Source organism: Miscanthus floridulus, chromosome 14, assembly GCF_019320115.1.
Source record: "Miscanthus floridulus cultivar M001 chromosome 14, ASM1932011v1, whole genome shotgun sequence".
NCBI classification, from domain to species: Eukaryota; Viridiplantae; Streptophyta; class Magnoliopsida; order Poales; family Poaceae; genus Miscanthus; species Miscanthus floridulus.
The window spans coordinates 77,133,711-77,150,790 of NC_089593.1; the positions used below are offsets into that span (position 1 = coordinate 77,133,711).

The following is a 17,080-nucleotide window of genomic DNA, read 5'->3' on the forward strand; positions in this document are numbered from 1 at the left end:
TTGCTTACAGGAAGCTTTAACTTTGATGAATTACCACCATCGGCCTTGCCATATGGAACAATGTCTTGGCCGATAGAATCTGAATTTATTTTATTATCAACAAATAAATTGCTATTCTCAATCGGTCTATTATAACAATTAGCAAGGATATCTCTAATAGATGCAGAAATTGAAATAGTATGACCAGATTGGAATTATTGCAAAATATTTGTGTTTTCTACCTTGTTATCATGTTGGAAAAGTGCACGTCCCTGATTTGCATGATGTTGCTCTTCATATCCAGAGAATGATCAACAATAGGTGCCGAATCATCCGAAGATGCATCGACAGCTGCCGAGACCGAGAAAGTCGGCTTAGCCGACTGGAAGCCGGCTAGGCTGACTTGGGCACTAGCAGGGGCAGTCGGCTTGGTCGACTGGGAAGTCGGCCTAGCCGACTCAGGGAAGGCGACAGAGGTAGTCGGCCTAGCTGACTCAGGGTAGGCGGCAATCGGCTCAACTGACTTTGAAGTCGACTCAACCGATTCTGAGTAGGAAGGCAGGCCTCCTTTGTTGCTTGTAGGGGCTTGATCCCCATCAATGATGCGGTAATTACTAGATAAGTGTACAACCCCTTTAGCTCCTGAAAAATCAAGTCTAGCTGGTTTCTGGCGTTTTCCATGCTTTTCTATAGCAAAACTTGTTTTTTGAGATGTGATTGATTCGGAAAGGATATTGTATTGTTCGGCTTTTGTAGCTGAACCTTTACTTACATACGAATCAATTATTTCTTTCATGCCCACTAGCAATCCTGTTTTAGCCGATGACTCAACTATGATCGGCCTTTTCTCTTTAGTCTTTTCAAAATATTCATAGAATTGCTCCTCTAATTGAGACCATGAACCAATAGTACATTGTGGCAAAGATGTAAACCATACAAAGGCAATACCAGTGAGAGATAAAGGAAAATTTCGCACTCTCATATAGTCTTCTTTACCGGCAAAACCTAGCTGTGAGAGATATATACTAATATGTTCCATAGTGGTTTCATCATCTTCACCACTAAATTCATAAAAATCAGGTACCCACCAACCATTAGGAGTTTTCAAGTAATCATAGCATAATGGGTACGGTCTATGATAAGTGGGCACCTTCCATTTAGAGGAACCATATGGATTCCTAGCATGGGCTAAATCTTCATCGATTCGGTTTGATTTGAGAGCAACAAATGAAGCCGAATCATGATTGCTTGCAAGTACACACATTGCTGAATTTTTATTGATTCGGCTACAATTATTAGCAATATGTGGAGCCGAATCACGAGTTTTAGCGCTCGAATGCCTTGCTGAAATTTCACTAATTCGGCTATGGTCACGAGCGAAATACAAAGCCGAATTGTGGGCATTGATCTTTGCATAAGGTGATGAATTTTCATTGATTCGGCTATGGTTACTAGTAACACATGAAGCCGAATCATAAGTATTAGCACTTAAGCACCTTGCTAAATTTTTATTAATTTGGCTCGAGTTGGGAGTAACATATGGAGCCGAATTATGAATAGGAGCATTGGCATATGGTGCTGAATTTTTAGAGCAATTGGCTAAATAATTAGCATTGTTATAGCCAATTCTCTCATTCATCGGCATGTCTTGTGGTGGAACCACATATTGTGAACTTATAGCCGATGAATAACAATTTACGTGTTGTATGTTGCTAGTAGCATCAAAACTCGAAGAATTTACAACATGCATCGGCTCTTGACCATAATATTCATAATTATGATGTGTATGATGAGGAGCATTAACAAAAGGATTAGCTGATATAACATATCTAGTATCATTATAGCTAGCAACACCAACATGAGAGCTCATAGAATTTGCAAAATAACCATTAGGATCATAAGATGCATTTGCAAGTTGTACCTCAGGGTGATTGTAGTAATATTGTAATGCAACACCTTGATATTTCATGATTTATAACTTGATCGCCTTGCTGAATTTTTCGATAAGCAGCGCAACTTGTTGCAAAATCACAAACAAGATCACAAGGGGTCAAAAAAACTAGATGCGATCGGCCTTTTGGGCCAGATGCAACTGTAATGGCGAGCTCAAGAAGATAGATCAACAAGGAGTAAGGCTAGGTCAGATAGATCGGCTATAAGAGATAGCCGAACCAATCTTCCCCAGCGGAGTCGTCAAAAAGTATGTTGATGTTGAGGATGACCCCAAACCAACACACCAGCAGGGCCTTGGACGCCCAAAGAGGTTGCACATAACCTGCAACATAGCAAGAACGCGGCGTAATCGATCAAACCAATCTAAAGATCGGTGAGACCGATGTAGAGCTTGTTCTTGGCCGGAAAAGCTCCCGAACCTCTCCCGGGAAGACCCGTCAGGGAGGAGCACGTGGAGGATCTCCTAGGACCAGCAAGGCCGCCTAGGATGCCGCTGAATCTCGTCGGGAAACTCAACGAACAGCAAGAGGGGTTGAGAGAGAGGAATTAGGGAATAAGGAGTTGATAGATTGGTTTGTATGATGATTGGATAGATGGGATCTCAATCGGCTATGATCCTCTCATATATATAGAGGAGGTGGTCTTATCCCAGTAGGAAACCTCTCCAAGCCTTATTTTCCAAGTTTCCCATGAGTTTGGAATAGTTCAGATCGGAATCCAAAAGGTCAGATCCGAACAGGATTTTCTGTCAGGTATGTCGGAAGTCCAGTCGGAAGTCCCGACCTGGGTCGGAAGTCCCGACAGTCAGAACTTCCTACTTTTGTCGGAACTCCCGATGTAGGGATAACCCCAGACACCCGAGCAGATTTCTTCAGGCTTCCCGGAAGTCCCGACACACGTCGGAACTTCCGACAGTCGGAAGTCCCGACTTGGGTCGGAACTCCCGACGACGAGGCATCTTTCCGAGGGCATAACTTCTTCATCCGGACTCCGAATTAAACATTCCATATATGTTTCTTGACCGTCTCGACGAGAGGAACGCAATGGTGAAGTCCGTTTCACATTTTGACAAATTCACAAAATGAACATTTTTGGTTGTCAACATAACCAAAACTTTCAAATGACACAGAACGGTGAGAAGGAAGAAACACAAGGAACAAGCAAAGCTTCCTACCACTCCTATATTATTAGAACCCATTGCATTTCCTTGGGAAAGAGGATAGCCTGCGTATATATAAGCGCGTTACATTTGAACATGCCGATCTTTTTCGATCGAATTATTGCATTTGAACTTGTGAACTGGCAGTGCCAGAGTATTCAAAAGATAACTTACCACTTGCTCTCGGGTTTAGCCAAAGCCAAAGGAGGCGACGACCTCACCAAGAATCAACGATAGAGACCCATCGTAGGACGCGTAGATTTTTAACCTATTCGCCACACAACGCGTTAATCTCGTATTATAAGTCTGATGAACCGCGTACGCTCAGATGATATAGAACTTGTTTAATCCCGTCGGGAAAAATCTGAGAAGTTGTAGGGAGGATGCATGGAAAAGACAGGGGTTTGCCGTTGTACTTTCAGGCCGTTATCCTTGCAGCTTCTCTGAAAGACAGGAGGATCGGTTATTTCAGGTTCCTATGCTTGATCTTTTCAGTATTTGTACTCAGACCGTCAGACGTTGTCGGCATTCCCGACAATGCTAATATATTTCTTTCTTTTTTCCCTGAGAGAAAAAAATGGGAAGTTCGTTCTCGTCCTGCATTTCCTACCACGCTGCGTTCAACTCCTCACGGATCTTCTTGGGCTCCATTTCTGACCTACCTCAGAAGTCAGAACTGTTACTCTGCAATCTGCACTCGGATCATCTCATCCTCCCTTCTCCATCATCTTCATTCACGCCTTGCTGTGGGTATGTTCCTTGGAGTTGGCTCTTACATTTACTTTCCACACGCGCACGTAGATTCTCTCTGGTTTACTCTGAACGAACGTCATTACTTTCAATTCGATCTCCTGGTCTGAACTATACATGAAGACGTTTCAGAAAATTTCAGCTTAAAGCAGACAAATGCAAGAATGACATCATTCCATCTTTTATTATATTTTATAGACAACTTGGGACTACCGGCATTACAAGTAGCAAGTTTATGGTAACTTACAGAAATCTCTCCATATTGGTACATCACAGTACAAACATTAAGTCTTGCCCTCTTTGAGTTTAAACAATGAATACAATAACGAATAATAATACAGAATAAACAATGAATACAATAACGCCCCCACAGAGAATTTAGACTACTGCAAGAACAAAACAACAACAGCAGTTTCATTTGTGTTAACTGCTCAGGGACTCCAACTTTCTTGCTCAAACATAAGTCTTGCTCTCTTTGAAGCCCTCATTATAGCCTTCCACTTGACAAGCGCGCTCAATTTAACCCACCTACGACAGGATGGCAGCTTCGTCATGCTGCTGCCAATATCAGTTGGCAGCATGCTTACATTGGGTGCGCAGAACTGAGGTTTGTCGTGCTGGAGGTCTTTGAAAAACTCATCCATGTTAAAACTGCTTTGTGTCGACAAAACAGGATCACCAGCTTGCATACTCAGTGGGAAAGGAGATGCATACTGAGGAACCATTAGATGCTCTTGCTCTGGATACCAGTGACCAAGTGAAGGACCTGCAAGAAAATACCATTCAGTGTATGGCCTTCAACTTCATTTAGTTATAAATAGGATAGGAATAGTTGCGTGAAATTAGATGTCAGTAGGTACCATTGTTTGTGAAAGACGTCTGATAATCCTCTTGATGGATTGCCAAGGCTGTTTGATCCAGTGCTACTGATGCTATAATTTCGCTTGAAGCAGTGGTTGGGCAATGAAGTGTTACTGAACCTGCAGTGTAATTTGCTTCCGGAGCTTCATACTGAAATCCAGTACCAGAGCCCATCTGGACATCGATGTCAAAAGACGCATCCTGGGAGAATGCAATGTGCAGTTGAGTCAGTAATATGAAAAAAAAGTGCTTCAATGCTTTCTTAAAGGGAAATCCTAAAACAACTGAGAGGGCAGTTTGCAAGCAATCCTTAACCACAGAAACAGATTTTGGAAAACATGAAAGTACTTATTACATGGAACATTTCCTTTGTAGCAACAATAAAAATTTGGCAGTCATACTGATTTATAAAATCTTATGGGGCCCAGATTAAAATTAAATGCATATATAAAACACTAAAAACTAGAATTGTGAACCATATCTGTTACAGCCAAATTATAAGAAAGTTGCTGTGATTGAACTGCAGTTTAATTTCAGGCCACTGCTAAATAATAGGCATTACTTACAGTTTCAATGTTTTCTGGTACAGAAGATAAGGTCCTCACTCGCACAGATCCAATCCTTCCAAATATACACTGTTGGGAGAAAGTACCAGAAAGTCCATTGACCTTTGAAGTTCCTTGTTCATCTGCTTCATGAATAGTTTGATCTGGAAACACTAAAGCTTTCATGTCACAAACAATTTTGATTGAAACAAGGAAAATATATACAGTTTAACAAGTCTTCACCATCAGGCTCAGTGGGCTTATGCCCAGGAATGATAGATTCCTGGAGTGTGCTGTTAATTGGCCTTGGCTGGCCATTATACATTTCATAATCATGGTGATGGTAGGTTATACATTTATATGCATCCTTGCTTAATTCTTCCAATTGGACCTGCAAAGGTATAAACATAGTAACTTTGCACAGTGTTTCCCAGAATTTTTCCTCATACATAGCAATAAGAAAAACTAAAATTTTCCTATCAACACTTTATTCTGCAACTTCAGGACCTCTCCATGTCTATTACATTGATGTGAATGACAGTTTAGATTTTTTTCTTCAGCCACTCAATATGCTGTGGCATCTGTTTTCTTCACTTGTTAAAAAAATGCTTTACCAATGAAAAACAAAGATTTACTTCATTTTCATGCTGCTTATTTCACAAAACAACAGAAGCAAATTATATGCCCCAAAGCAAAAAGTCCTTTTGCTAAATGTACTTATTTGATGTGAATTGCGCTGATAGTATGTGAACAAATATCTGAGCATGAATGTACTTCTAGTGGATATCACTGTGAGTATCAGGGAAAAGTACCTTCCTAAGCGTATCAAGATCACCAAAAGCATTATATTGATCAGCTATTGTTGCTCCAACAACCTGACCCAGAGAACTGACGTACACCCTAATGTTCTTGTCTTCAATAAAGTGAGAGTAAAGGGATCTCCCAGGATCGCACTTCTTAGCATGATCAATAATAGCTTTCAAGGCAGACGGTGAGGCATTACTGAGAATCTATACATATATAAAAAATTAGCCTGTGACAACGATCAAGATCGAACCATGAGAAAAGGTATGAACAAGACTGTTTTCTTACATTGCGCAGAGCTTCCTCATCCTTATAATACAACCTCATTAAGTCCTCCACTGAAGAAATGCCATTAGCTTCCAATGCCTTATGAAAGACACCACCTTTTCCAATCATTTTCAGGCACCATACTTTATCATCTAACCTTGGAATTTCACGCTTTCTGTATCCTGTAAATGTAAGAAACATATGGATCCATGTTTTGAATTTTAAAAGTACAAAATTGAAGGTACAAATTTCAAACTCAGTTTCAGGATTACCTTCTCCACGGCGGTCCTTAACAGTGAAAGGTTCAGTTACACCTTCTTGAACTCCCTCGCCAAGATCATCAAGAAGCTTTACCCCAAGCCTGAACTTTCGACTCCTTGTGAAGCTGGAATTATCAATGAAAGTAATGTCATGGAGACAAGCCTCACCATCTTTCAGTTTAACATCCAGCTTTCCCGTAAGCACCGCCCCAACTTTGTCACGTGGCCGTACTATATGGTTGTCAAACTCGTCAGGTGTCCAGCTCTCACGATTATCCGCATTGAAGTCACCATCGAGAACTACAATCTTGACATTGGAGGAAAGAAGACGGGAACAATTTTTATCTTGCTGATTGCTCACAACCATTTTAACCTTGATTTGACCCCCATCCACCGCACAGACATCCCTTTTTGTAAATATTTCATCACTCATGCTATTCACGAAAACAAGTTTGTAGGTTGGAGGCAGGTTCTTTTCAATTCTTGTTCTGCAGATACAATATTCAGATAAGGTTCGCAGTTCATGAGTCTAACAACACAGGTTGTGGAAGCTTATGATGTTAAAAGTACCCAGGAATATTGTTGAAATGGCTCGAAAGTACTTTTCTCAGCTCTTCTGGTATCTGTAAAACGAATAGGAGAAGATTTGAGGAGGTTTGGCTACTGACGAACCAGCGCCTAGGCCCAGCCCGGTCCCACCTTTAAGAAGGAGTACAAGAGCAATAATCCAGCGGTTAGCTAGAGTTCATATGAATATGATTACCCGGCTAATGGCAGCCTCCATCGCCTCCACCCTCGTGGTGAGTTCCTGGATGTGCCTGCAGCCCCTAATCTCACTGCAAAATATACACACATACCAAACTGGCTCAAGATTCCACCTTGCATATAAGAAATTGTCCTACATACAGAATTTTTTTTTTAAAAAAAACATTGCAAAGTATTGGGATCACGATTAAAGGTGAACAAATATAAAAGTAGCCAAGAAAGAATATTAGAAAAAAAAGTATATTCAGTGACAAGTAAAAGAAAGAATATTATAGAAAAAAGGCTATTTACTGACAGGTCGAACGATCGGCATCTCCTCTTTAGCGCCGGCGCACGAGGCGGCGGCGGAGGCGGTTGCGTTGGCCGCCTTCCTCCTCGGCCACCAGCACCACCACCAACTCCTGCTCCTGCTCCTCCCCCGCCGCCGCCGCCGCCGGACCCGCCACTGCCCTCCCGCCGTCGCTTCGGCGGCATCGGACGCTAGCTGCAGCTCTGCTCCGCCACTCGAAGCGTCGTGGTGGTGGTGCTCGCCTGCTCTGCAGTCTGCAGACTGCACTGGCACTGCAGTTTCCGCTGGAGCACATTTTATAGGGATTCGGAAGACAAATGGGGAAACTTGCTGTGCTTTTCCCCGCTCCATCGGTGGTGGCCCACCTGGAAGCCAGAAAAGAACACCAGAATCTTGCTGCAATGGAACTGTGTTTCTTTTATATATATATATATATATATATATATATATATATATATATATATATATATATATATATATATATATTCGACAGGGATTTCTCAGAATAAATTCAGTTTAAAAAAAACAGAGAACAAGAAAATTTTCTACTTTTCAAAAGAGTGCCCTAGAGCATCTCCAATAGTTAAAAAAAATTATGAATTAATTATTTTATAAGTGACTAAAAAAGTTGGGAGAATATTTTCTAAAATATGACTCGTAAAATATAGAAGACTATTTTGCATCAGAAATTTTAAACTATTTCTAAATTACTCTAACAACTTTTATATGTCATGTTCGTTTGGCTGGTAAGTCATGGTTGAAAGTACTATCGACTGATTTGTTACGAGAGAAAAATACCATTCGTCCATGCAGCTGTTGTTCTCTTAGCAAAATCACCTTTTTAGTAACTTATTAAAATCGGATTGAGCATCTGCATGGTAGCAAACTAGCAGTAGTAGTTGAGCTGAGTAAGGTCATCCGCAACAGTCCTAGCTAATTGCTAGCTAGGAGCCATCCACCTCAGCACTAAATAGCTAGCAGTCCATGCAACTATCTATATAGTGCTAGCTATTTGTTATTTGTAGTACTTTTATGCACAGAGAGAGAACGGATGTGCTGTGAAGATTATCTTTGCGTCTCTCTATATGGAGAATAACACTAAACATCTCATCTCAATATAACCAACTGGTAGCAACCATGAAAACATGGACAAGCTTTTGAACACAACAATAAAATAAAATGTCCATATGTTACTACATGATGAACTGATAAACATGACTCAAGCCATTTCATTACATGACCAACTAAAGATAAGCAACCAGGACAACCAAAGATTTTAAACATGGAAATAAAATAGAATGTCCATTCGTTACTACATAATGCACTAATTGATAACAATGACTCTAGCCATACATGTTTATTTTAGGCCACAAAAGCAAACTGAACAGCTAACTGCATCGTTGAGGAAGAAGCACCAAAATCCAAAAGTCAACCTCCATGATAGCCTGCTAGAATGCCAATCAACCTCATACCAACGATTCTAGAAAAAGAAAACAAGCAGTAAGTCAGCTTACTCAATATAATTAACAGTGCCAATAAGAAAAAGAAATTCATGACAGATCTTACATGAGGTTATTAGCAAAAAAAAATACTAGTGGGGAGCCCTATGGCCAAAACGCTGCCAAATGTGCTCAATTAAATCATTTTTAAGTTGAGTGTGGACAGAGTGAGCACGGATAGCAGAATTTCTACGTCGAACATCATTGAAGCATGGGTTACTGTTTGTGGCCTTTTGCACTTCAGGAGGAAGAACAATTGATTCTCCAGGAATTGCATTTAGATCAATAGACTCCTTAGCCATTTCTCCCTCATCTTCCACTATCATGTTGTGGAGAATAACACAAGCTTTCATGATCAGTCCAATAATCCTTGTGCTCCAAGATCGTGCTGGACGACGCACAATGTTGAAGCGAGCTTGCAGAACGCCAAAAGCACGCTCCACATCTTTCCTTGCACCTTCTTGTTCTGCTGCATACACCTTGTGCTTGTCTAGTTGAGGTGAATTTATAGACTTCACAAAGGCTGCCCATTCTGGGTAAATTCCATCGGCTAGGTAATAACCAGTGTTGTATTGCCTACCATTGACAGAATACTGAACCCGAGGAGCTTCACCCTTTATTGCCTCAAGAAACAAAGGGGACTGATTAAGCACGTTGATGTCATTATTAGACCCAGCAACACCAAAGAATGCATGCCAAATATGGAGATCATGTGAAGCTACCGCTTCAAGGATCATGGTTGGGAATCCATAGCGACCAGTGGTATATTGCCCCTTCCATGCTGTTGGACAATTTTCCCATCGCCAATGCATGCAGTCAATACTACCCAACATTCCAGGGAATCCACGAGACTCTCCAACTTGGAGCAGACGCTCCATGTCTTCAGCTGTAGGACGTCGAAGGTACTTGGAGCCGAAAACTTCAACCACCCCTTGCACAAATTTTTCCAAGCACTCAAGGGCAGTGCTCTCTGCAACCTTTAAGTACTCATCAAGCATGTCAGCTGCAGTCCCATATGCAAGCATACGGATTTTGCTGCTGTGCACTTTTGCAGTGGTGAAAGCCCCGGGCGATTAGTACAGTCTACCCTTTGAGTGAAATAGGGAGACCAACTGCCCAGGGCATCCACAATGCGTAGAAAAACATGCCTTCTCATCCGAAATCTTCTACGAAACATTACATCAGAATATAGAGGCTCTTCTGCAAAGTAATCAGCCACAAGTCGTTGATGAGCACCTTCACGATCCCTGTTGATGTACTTTCTGGTTCGACGCCTAGATGAACTACCCACCATCTTTGCCTTAATCTTCGTAAAAATCCGGCTAGCAAGAGAGTCGAGGGCTTGTTGCTCACCTGAGAACTCTTCTAAGGGGTCTACAGAATCATCGGATTGATCCGACATGTTTGGAGACAAGTTTAGAAAGGGGTATAGAGGTTGGAGAGTTTGGGCTGCTGTGCATATATGCAGCCATACTGGTCATGTATATATACACGCACAAAGGACAAATGCGTTTTGACTACTACACCAAACTGGTCATGTAATTAGTGGTACTGCATGATAATTCACAAAGCATTGGTAATAGATGTTGACTGACTAAATTTAGTGGTACTGCATGATAATTCACAAAGCATTGGTAATAGATGTTGACTGACTAAATTTAGTGGTACTGCATGATAATTAGCAATGCATTTATACAAAGTACCTTAGTTACTAACTCATCAGGAGCAGTTGTCCATCTAACTATGCATGCATGAACCAGAACCTCCAAGGAACAGCTCGTTTATTTCAAATCATTTTGTCAGGGCAGTTACCACCAGTTAATGTTTTGTACTATATAGATGGTGATCTACGGGCTAGATACAATGTTCAAGTCATGTGTGTTGCATCTTTCATTTTGTCCTTTTTTTACTTTCTTTGCACTAAGTCATAGCTGAAAGTTTGTGGCAAATATATCTCGAACTCAAAGTAATAATCACTCTTGTAGTACCATTATGTTTGTTCCCTACTATCTGCTCTGGGAGTCTAACTCTTAGTCAAAGCATGTCACTGTTGATACATTATCTATCGTAACTCAAGGTTCAGGACAGACTAGTGATGAATACATTCCATGTGGTCTGTTAAAATTTTGTACTTATCCACATATCTAAATATTTTGATTTCTTACTACATATGCTACCTGCAAAGTTTTCAGATGATATGCAAGGTCCACATAATAACCAGTGCAGAAAAAACTTACAGTTATTCAATCAATCACCGGCCAATTTCTCCCTTAGCATCTTCAGGGCAAGGACATGCTCAGCTCTAATATCCTCTGTCATCTCCCTAGTGTCCATACACAAGAGTTTTTGATATGATTCCAGTAAAGCGGCCTCCCTGTTAAGCCTTGCTGTCTGAAACTTCTTTTCAGAAATGCGTTCTTGTGCCTCTACGAAATCTTCCTGTCGTTTTTTTGTTGCTGCTTGAATGTCAATGAATTTCTTCAAGTCTTCATCTAAACTAACATCATCATCGCTGACTCTAGATTTACCATTGCGTTTTTTCTTAGCTTGTTGTGTCCCCATAGGACGTTCCAATTCTCCTACAGCTTCTGGTGTCCTTGAGGTGCCAATTGCCTCATCTTCACCATCCAAACTCCTTTTATTTGGGTTTTCAAGTTCTTCCAAAACTGCATGCCACTTGGGTTCATCACGAAGAATCTTCCAGCAGTGCTCAACTGTGAATGGTCCTTCCTTATAGTCATCCAAATAAAACTGCTTAGCCATGTCTTTTAGCTGCTCATCTGAATATCCACTAAGATAAATTGAGGTAGCCTTCTTCCAACTTCCACAGAAAAATGCCACCCATCTCTTGATTTTTGTCCAGCGATCTTTGAGATGTTTCACCTCTCTTTTTCGGTTTGTAGGTGTAGTCTTATTGTAGTGTCCATGTACATCACCCCAATACTTCTCATTTTTCTTGCAATTACCATTGATTGGGTCATTTGAGTGGATCAGCCATGCACTGACCTGAATTTAGGATACATGATTAGTTGTAGGTTCATATATTTGTGTAGCTACAAAAAGAAAGTGAGTGATACAATTTTACTTACTAGCCTCACGTCCTCATCTGGATCAAATACAAGGCGCTTTGCAGTCCTGCCATCGTTTCCATCATCTAAGTTGATGATGGTTTTGCCTTTCGATCTCTTTTTAGAATTTTGGTTTCCTGAGTCATTTTTTGGTGGTGCTAATTGAGATTCCTTTCCCATAGGTGGCCATGGTGCCGAAATATGAGGAAAGAATGGTTGTCCAGATTGTAAAATGCTCATAAAACCACCAGGTGGATAGTAATCCATACCACTGAAAAATAAGCAACCCATATCGTTAGTTCTAATGAAACTAATATAGCTAGTGAACTAACTGTTTCTGAACATAATAAAATGACAACTAGTGCAGCAAGAAAATTACATAGAAAAAAATAAAACTTACCAATTTGTGGATGTGGCTGCTGAAGATGTGGCTTGTGGCAAAGGTCCAGGCCACCATGCTGCAGAGTCATGCCATTCGGCCATTAGTTTAGACAAACACTTTATCAAGAAATCAAGATAAACTTCCACTAAATATCTAAAAAATCAATAAGTAGCAGGAGTGACTTCGGGTCTGCTTGGATCCCTTGTTGCCGCTCGCCTTGCCTCACCGAGCAAGTCAAGGCGTTTGGTACGCGCTCGCTTCACCTCGTTGCCCGCAAGCTTCCCCGGTTGGGCAAGGAAAATCCTTGCCGACGCAAAAGAGCCGATTTGGCTCTCCTACGCGGTCAAGGCAGCTCGCGTGGGCCGTCGCAGGCGTCGTCGATTCGATCCCCGCCGCCACCGGTTCGACCCCACCGCCACTGAATCGAGCCCCGCTGCCGTCGGATCGAGCCTGTCGTGGCCAGATCGACCTCCGCCGTCGCTGGATCGAGCACCGCGGCCGCCGAATCGACCTCCGACGCCACCGGATCGACCTCCGCCGCCGCCCGATCAAGCACCGCGGCCGCCGAATCGACCTCCGACGCTGCCGGATCGAGCTGCGGGGCGAGGCAAGGCAGGCAGCGGCAAGGGATCCAAACGCCCACCTTGGGAGCTGGCGAGGCACGGCGAGGAAAGGAGAGGCAAGCGGGCGAGACAAGGCGAGCGGCGGCAAGGGATCCAAGCAGACCCTTCATTGATTTTTTTCTAACTTACTGCTATGCATCTAGCTAAATATAGAAACCAAGAGCGAACTCGATTACCTGATGGACCTCCTATATTTGGAATAGAAGAACCACCACCCAGAAGTGCAGGATCATGCGTAGGCACTCGAATAGCAGAAGCAGGGGTGGATCCCATCTGAGTAGATCCAGTCTGGTGTGGTGGCAGGGCCATCTCTCGCTTCCGGCGGCTCATCACCAGCAACGACAAGGATCTCGCGGACCGGAACTGAATCGAAAGAGTCAAGCACCTGAGCTGGATTGTGGAATAAGATAGATGGGAAGATATGACGGAAAAGAAGAAGAACAGACCTTGCTTTTGACGCCTCCAGAACTAAATCGGAAGAGCAAGGGCGGGAGAAGGTGGATTGTGGAGGGATTTTCGCGCGCCGTGGACAGATTTTCGCGCGCAGTGACGCGGGAGAGAAAATGGATTCGCGCGCAGCGGATGGGAGAGAAGGATTCCCGCGCAGGGGACGGGGGAGGAGAGGGTTGCGCGCAGCGGATCTGAAAACGCTAGAAGAATAGCTACCAGATGGCGATGAAGCTGGCGATTTGGCGCATCGTCGCACGTGCGAGCTGAGCGACGAGCAAGTCGCCGGCTCGAATATTTTTGCATCTTCTCTTTCCTCCACATAGGATACATGCTGAGCTGTACACTCAAATAGCTAGCTGACTCAGCACCATTGCGGACGCCCTAACAAGACCGAGAGGTCGAGTTGTCGTTTGATTCCTCCCCAGGAAACCCCTACCGCCGGCCGACCAATGCAGTTTCTCCCTGGACCCGTCGACTCGATGTCCCGTAAACGTGTGTCCCGCTGTAGGACGACGCGGTTCCGTGGAAATCAAAAGCGCCAAAGGATACGCAGCAATAGGGATGAAAATGGATCGGATATGGACGGATATCATCATTTTTATATTTTTGTCCGGATTCAGATTCAAATACGGATAGTGTCAACTATATCGGATAGGATATGATTGGATATCAACATCATAAATATGCGATTTGAGTATTCGGATACGGATACGTTATCGGATGTTGGATATCCAGACTCGGATATAGACAGATCTCAACCCCTCTAAACAGATTCGGTTTCAAATACAGTCGGAAAATATCCTTACCGTTTCATCCCTACACAGCACCAGTGTCTTGACGCTAAGTATTGTCAACATACTAGCGAGGACAAAACACCCGATGCCACATATGGTCTAGGGCCTGGTTGATCCGTGACTAAAACTTGCCACAGGAAAGCTTTGTCATACCATAGTCTTTTTTTTTTTGCGATTGTTTGGTTCACTACTATAACTATGTCACGTCACACTTTATTAACACCCTGTCTCACATGTCACAGACTCATTTTTATGCCAAACTTTGCAGGAAGTATGACTTTAATTGCCACACTTTCTGTGGCAGCCACAGTTGCCAAAGGTTAGGCGTGGCAAACTATGGCACCAACCAAACAGAATATGTAGCGAAGATATATAGGTCTAAACAGTGAGATCGATCAGCAGATAGACGAGGCAGACTCGACGTTCATTCTTCATCCAAGGCACTGTATCAATTTATATTCCAGATAGACTCCATCGTATTTTATTAATGGTTGATTGGAATTGCCAACATAAGACATTGCAATGAGAAGTAGAATTATGCAAACTACGATATGCACGGTATCAATTCACCGAGTGGTGGCAAAGGATGCGATAATTTAATGTATCTATTTTTCAACATCTCATCAAAAATATATGGTCACATTTGGATACATCCAATATAAATTTTATCTCATCTTGCTGATTCTTGTGGACCGGCTTGAGGAAATACCAAGAAACTGATTTAGCTTGTGCTAGGCATATCAACAACAAAAGAACCTTTAATTTCATTGTCCGAGCTATCTGAATAGTACTCAATAGCATGCATGTTAGGATGATGCGACTTACGAGATTCTCCAAAATTACTCTTGCTTTCAACGGCTAAAGCCTTTTGCAATAAAATTGATTATGGTGAGAAACTCAAAGTGCTCAACCTTGCCTTTATTATTATAGCGCAATCAATAAAAGCTAATTCAGCAAGATCTTTTTTAGATATTTGTCAAATTAAAATATTGGTTTTTAATATCTTCGAATCTTTTAACATAATCAAGTATAGAGACTCATCATGCCCTTGCTTAACTGATGCCAGTTTAGGCAATTTAAGGTCATTGATTCCAATGTAAAAATGTTCATGAAATTTTTCTTATTCTTTTCCCCTAAGAACCAATAGAGCATGAATCTAAATACGAAACCATGAAAAGTAGTACCAATAAGAGATAACAAAAAGTTACGAATTTTCATATGTTCCATAGTACTAGCTTCACCCAATTATGTAATAAACATGCTAATATGCTCCTTTTTTATCTTATTATCTTCACCGGTAAACTTGTAAAAGTCGGGTACTCTCCATCCATCGAGAGCTTTCATGTAATCGAAAAGGTACTCTCCATCCATCGAGAGCTTTCATGTAAACGAAAAATGAACTATATGTCTAACAATATAAGTACTCCCAACTAATTTAAATGTACACCCAGACTTTCCCTCTAAAGATCTATACAAATCTTCCTGCAATCAGCTTGAAGCTTCGTCTCATGGGGTCTGATTGCCGATATGTGAAGTATTTGCATACATATTAGCTTGCTAACTCCTCATGGCTTAGGAGGTTGTGGCAACACTGTAGTATGTACCAAAGAAGCACAAAGTGCTGCTATACCGTCATCAATCCGGGTGGTAGAGACCGAATTTGGTGTAAATGTAACAATAGGGAGCGTAATTGCAAAACTCACTAAACTAGTTTTATTGGTTTCAAACGCCAAAGGGGCCGATTTAGGTTGGTTGGCTAACGCATATTGTCGGTGGGCTAAGGATGGCAAATATGAGGCCCAACAGGGACAAGGTACATCATCAGACTTGGTGGACAAGCACACGTATGAAGCTTGGAGACTGAAGCACGTATATGTGTCAGATATATGGGACAGCGGTACCTGCACCGCCCGTATACGTGACTATCACTGGGCTATCGGCCCAGCAGCCATCGAGAAGGAGGCCCACAAGGGATGACGCGGTCAACCAACGTGGAGGCTAAGGCAAGCCAAGGCGGGTGAATCTGGACGATAGCTAGGATCAATCTGTTGCGCATATCGTGTAACAAACTAGGAACTCAATCTCTTAACCTGATCATCCTCTCTGTAACCCTACCTCTCCTGCCTATATAAAGGAAGGTAGGGACCTCGGGCTCGGGATCCATCTCCCACTATTCCAATCTACTACGTAGCTAGGAGCAACAACCCCTGTAATTAAGGATACGAATACAAGAGCAACCGCACCACTGGAGTAGGGTTTATCACGCCACCGCACCCCAAACTAGTATAAATCTTTGTGTCTCGTGTGCTACCATCCGATTCCGTCTATGCAATCACGTTGCTGGATATTGCCGAAGCAAAACAATCTGACAGTTAGCGCGCCAGGTAGGGGCCTTTCGTGTTCAGATTTGTTTTTGTGTTTCGGATGGCTATTTTTCGTAGGTCGAGTAAGGGCGTGATCAAGAGGCGATCAGAGAAGGACGGCCACGGTGCCGCCACCTTCGTGCAATTGAGGGATCCGCGGCATGGCAACCCTAAGATTCGCTTGACATCGTTATCGCCTGATCAACTCTACCTCACCAAGCTCGGAGATGCGATCGAGGCAGGATCGCTTCAGTTCGCACGTCATGTAA

General features: G+C 42.5%; 2 protein-coding genes and 1 pseudogene across 5 annotated transcripts; all 3 read right to left on the reverse strand.

The window, feature by feature from the left end:
- Positions 1–4,021: 4,021 nt before the first annotated feature.
- Positions 4,022–7,959, reverse strand: LOC136504446 (calmodulin-binding protein 60 A-like). Of its 3 annotated transcripts, none has more exons than XM_066499387.1 (10): positions 7,639–7,959; positions 7,342–7,414; positions 7,149–7,201; positions 6,591–7,066; positions 6,340–6,500; positions 6,060–6,257; positions 5,491–5,638; positions 5,269–5,420; positions 4,702–4,903; positions 4,022–4,607 (listed from the first exon to the last, which is right to left on the reverse strand). In XM_066499387.1, exons 1-10 carry the CDS (start codon positions 7,815–7,817, stop codon positions 4,273–4,275), a joined length of 1,977 nt encoding a protein of 658 aa, XP_066355484.1. In that variant the 5' UTR covers positions 7,818–7,959; the 3' UTR covers positions 4,022–4,272. The 3 variants fall into 3 exon arrangements, with proteins under 3 accessions (XP_066355484.1, XP_066355485.1, XP_066355486.1); XM_066499388.1 differs by having other exon boundaries at positions 5,269–5,411; positions 7,639–7,958; XM_066499389.1 differs by having other exon boundaries at positions 7,635–7,774.
- Positions 7,960–8,879: 920 nt separating this feature from the next.
- On the reverse strand, positions 8,880–13,293 carry LOC136504447 (glutathione S-transferase T3-like). Of its 2 annotated transcripts, XM_066499392.1 has the most exons (5): positions 12,808–13,293; positions 12,600–12,657; positions 12,221–12,470; positions 11,369–12,137; positions 8,880–9,112 (listed from the first exon to the last, which is right to left on the reverse strand). In XM_066499392.1, exons 3-4 carry the CDS (start codon positions 12,464–12,466, stop codon positions 11,379–11,381), a joined length of 1,005 nt encoding a protein of 334 aa, XP_066355489.1. In that variant the 5' UTR covers positions 12,467–12,470; positions 12,600–12,657; positions 12,808–13,293; the 3' UTR covers positions 8,880–9,112; positions 11,369–11,378. The 2 variants fall into 2 exon arrangements, with proteins under 2 accessions (XP_066355489.1, XP_066355488.1); XM_066499391.1 differs by having other exon boundaries at positions 12,600–13,293.
- LOC136504448 (uncharacterized) lies at positions 9,224–10,464 on the reverse strand (annotated as a pseudogene).
- Positions 13,294–17,080: the final 3,787 nt, after the last annotated feature.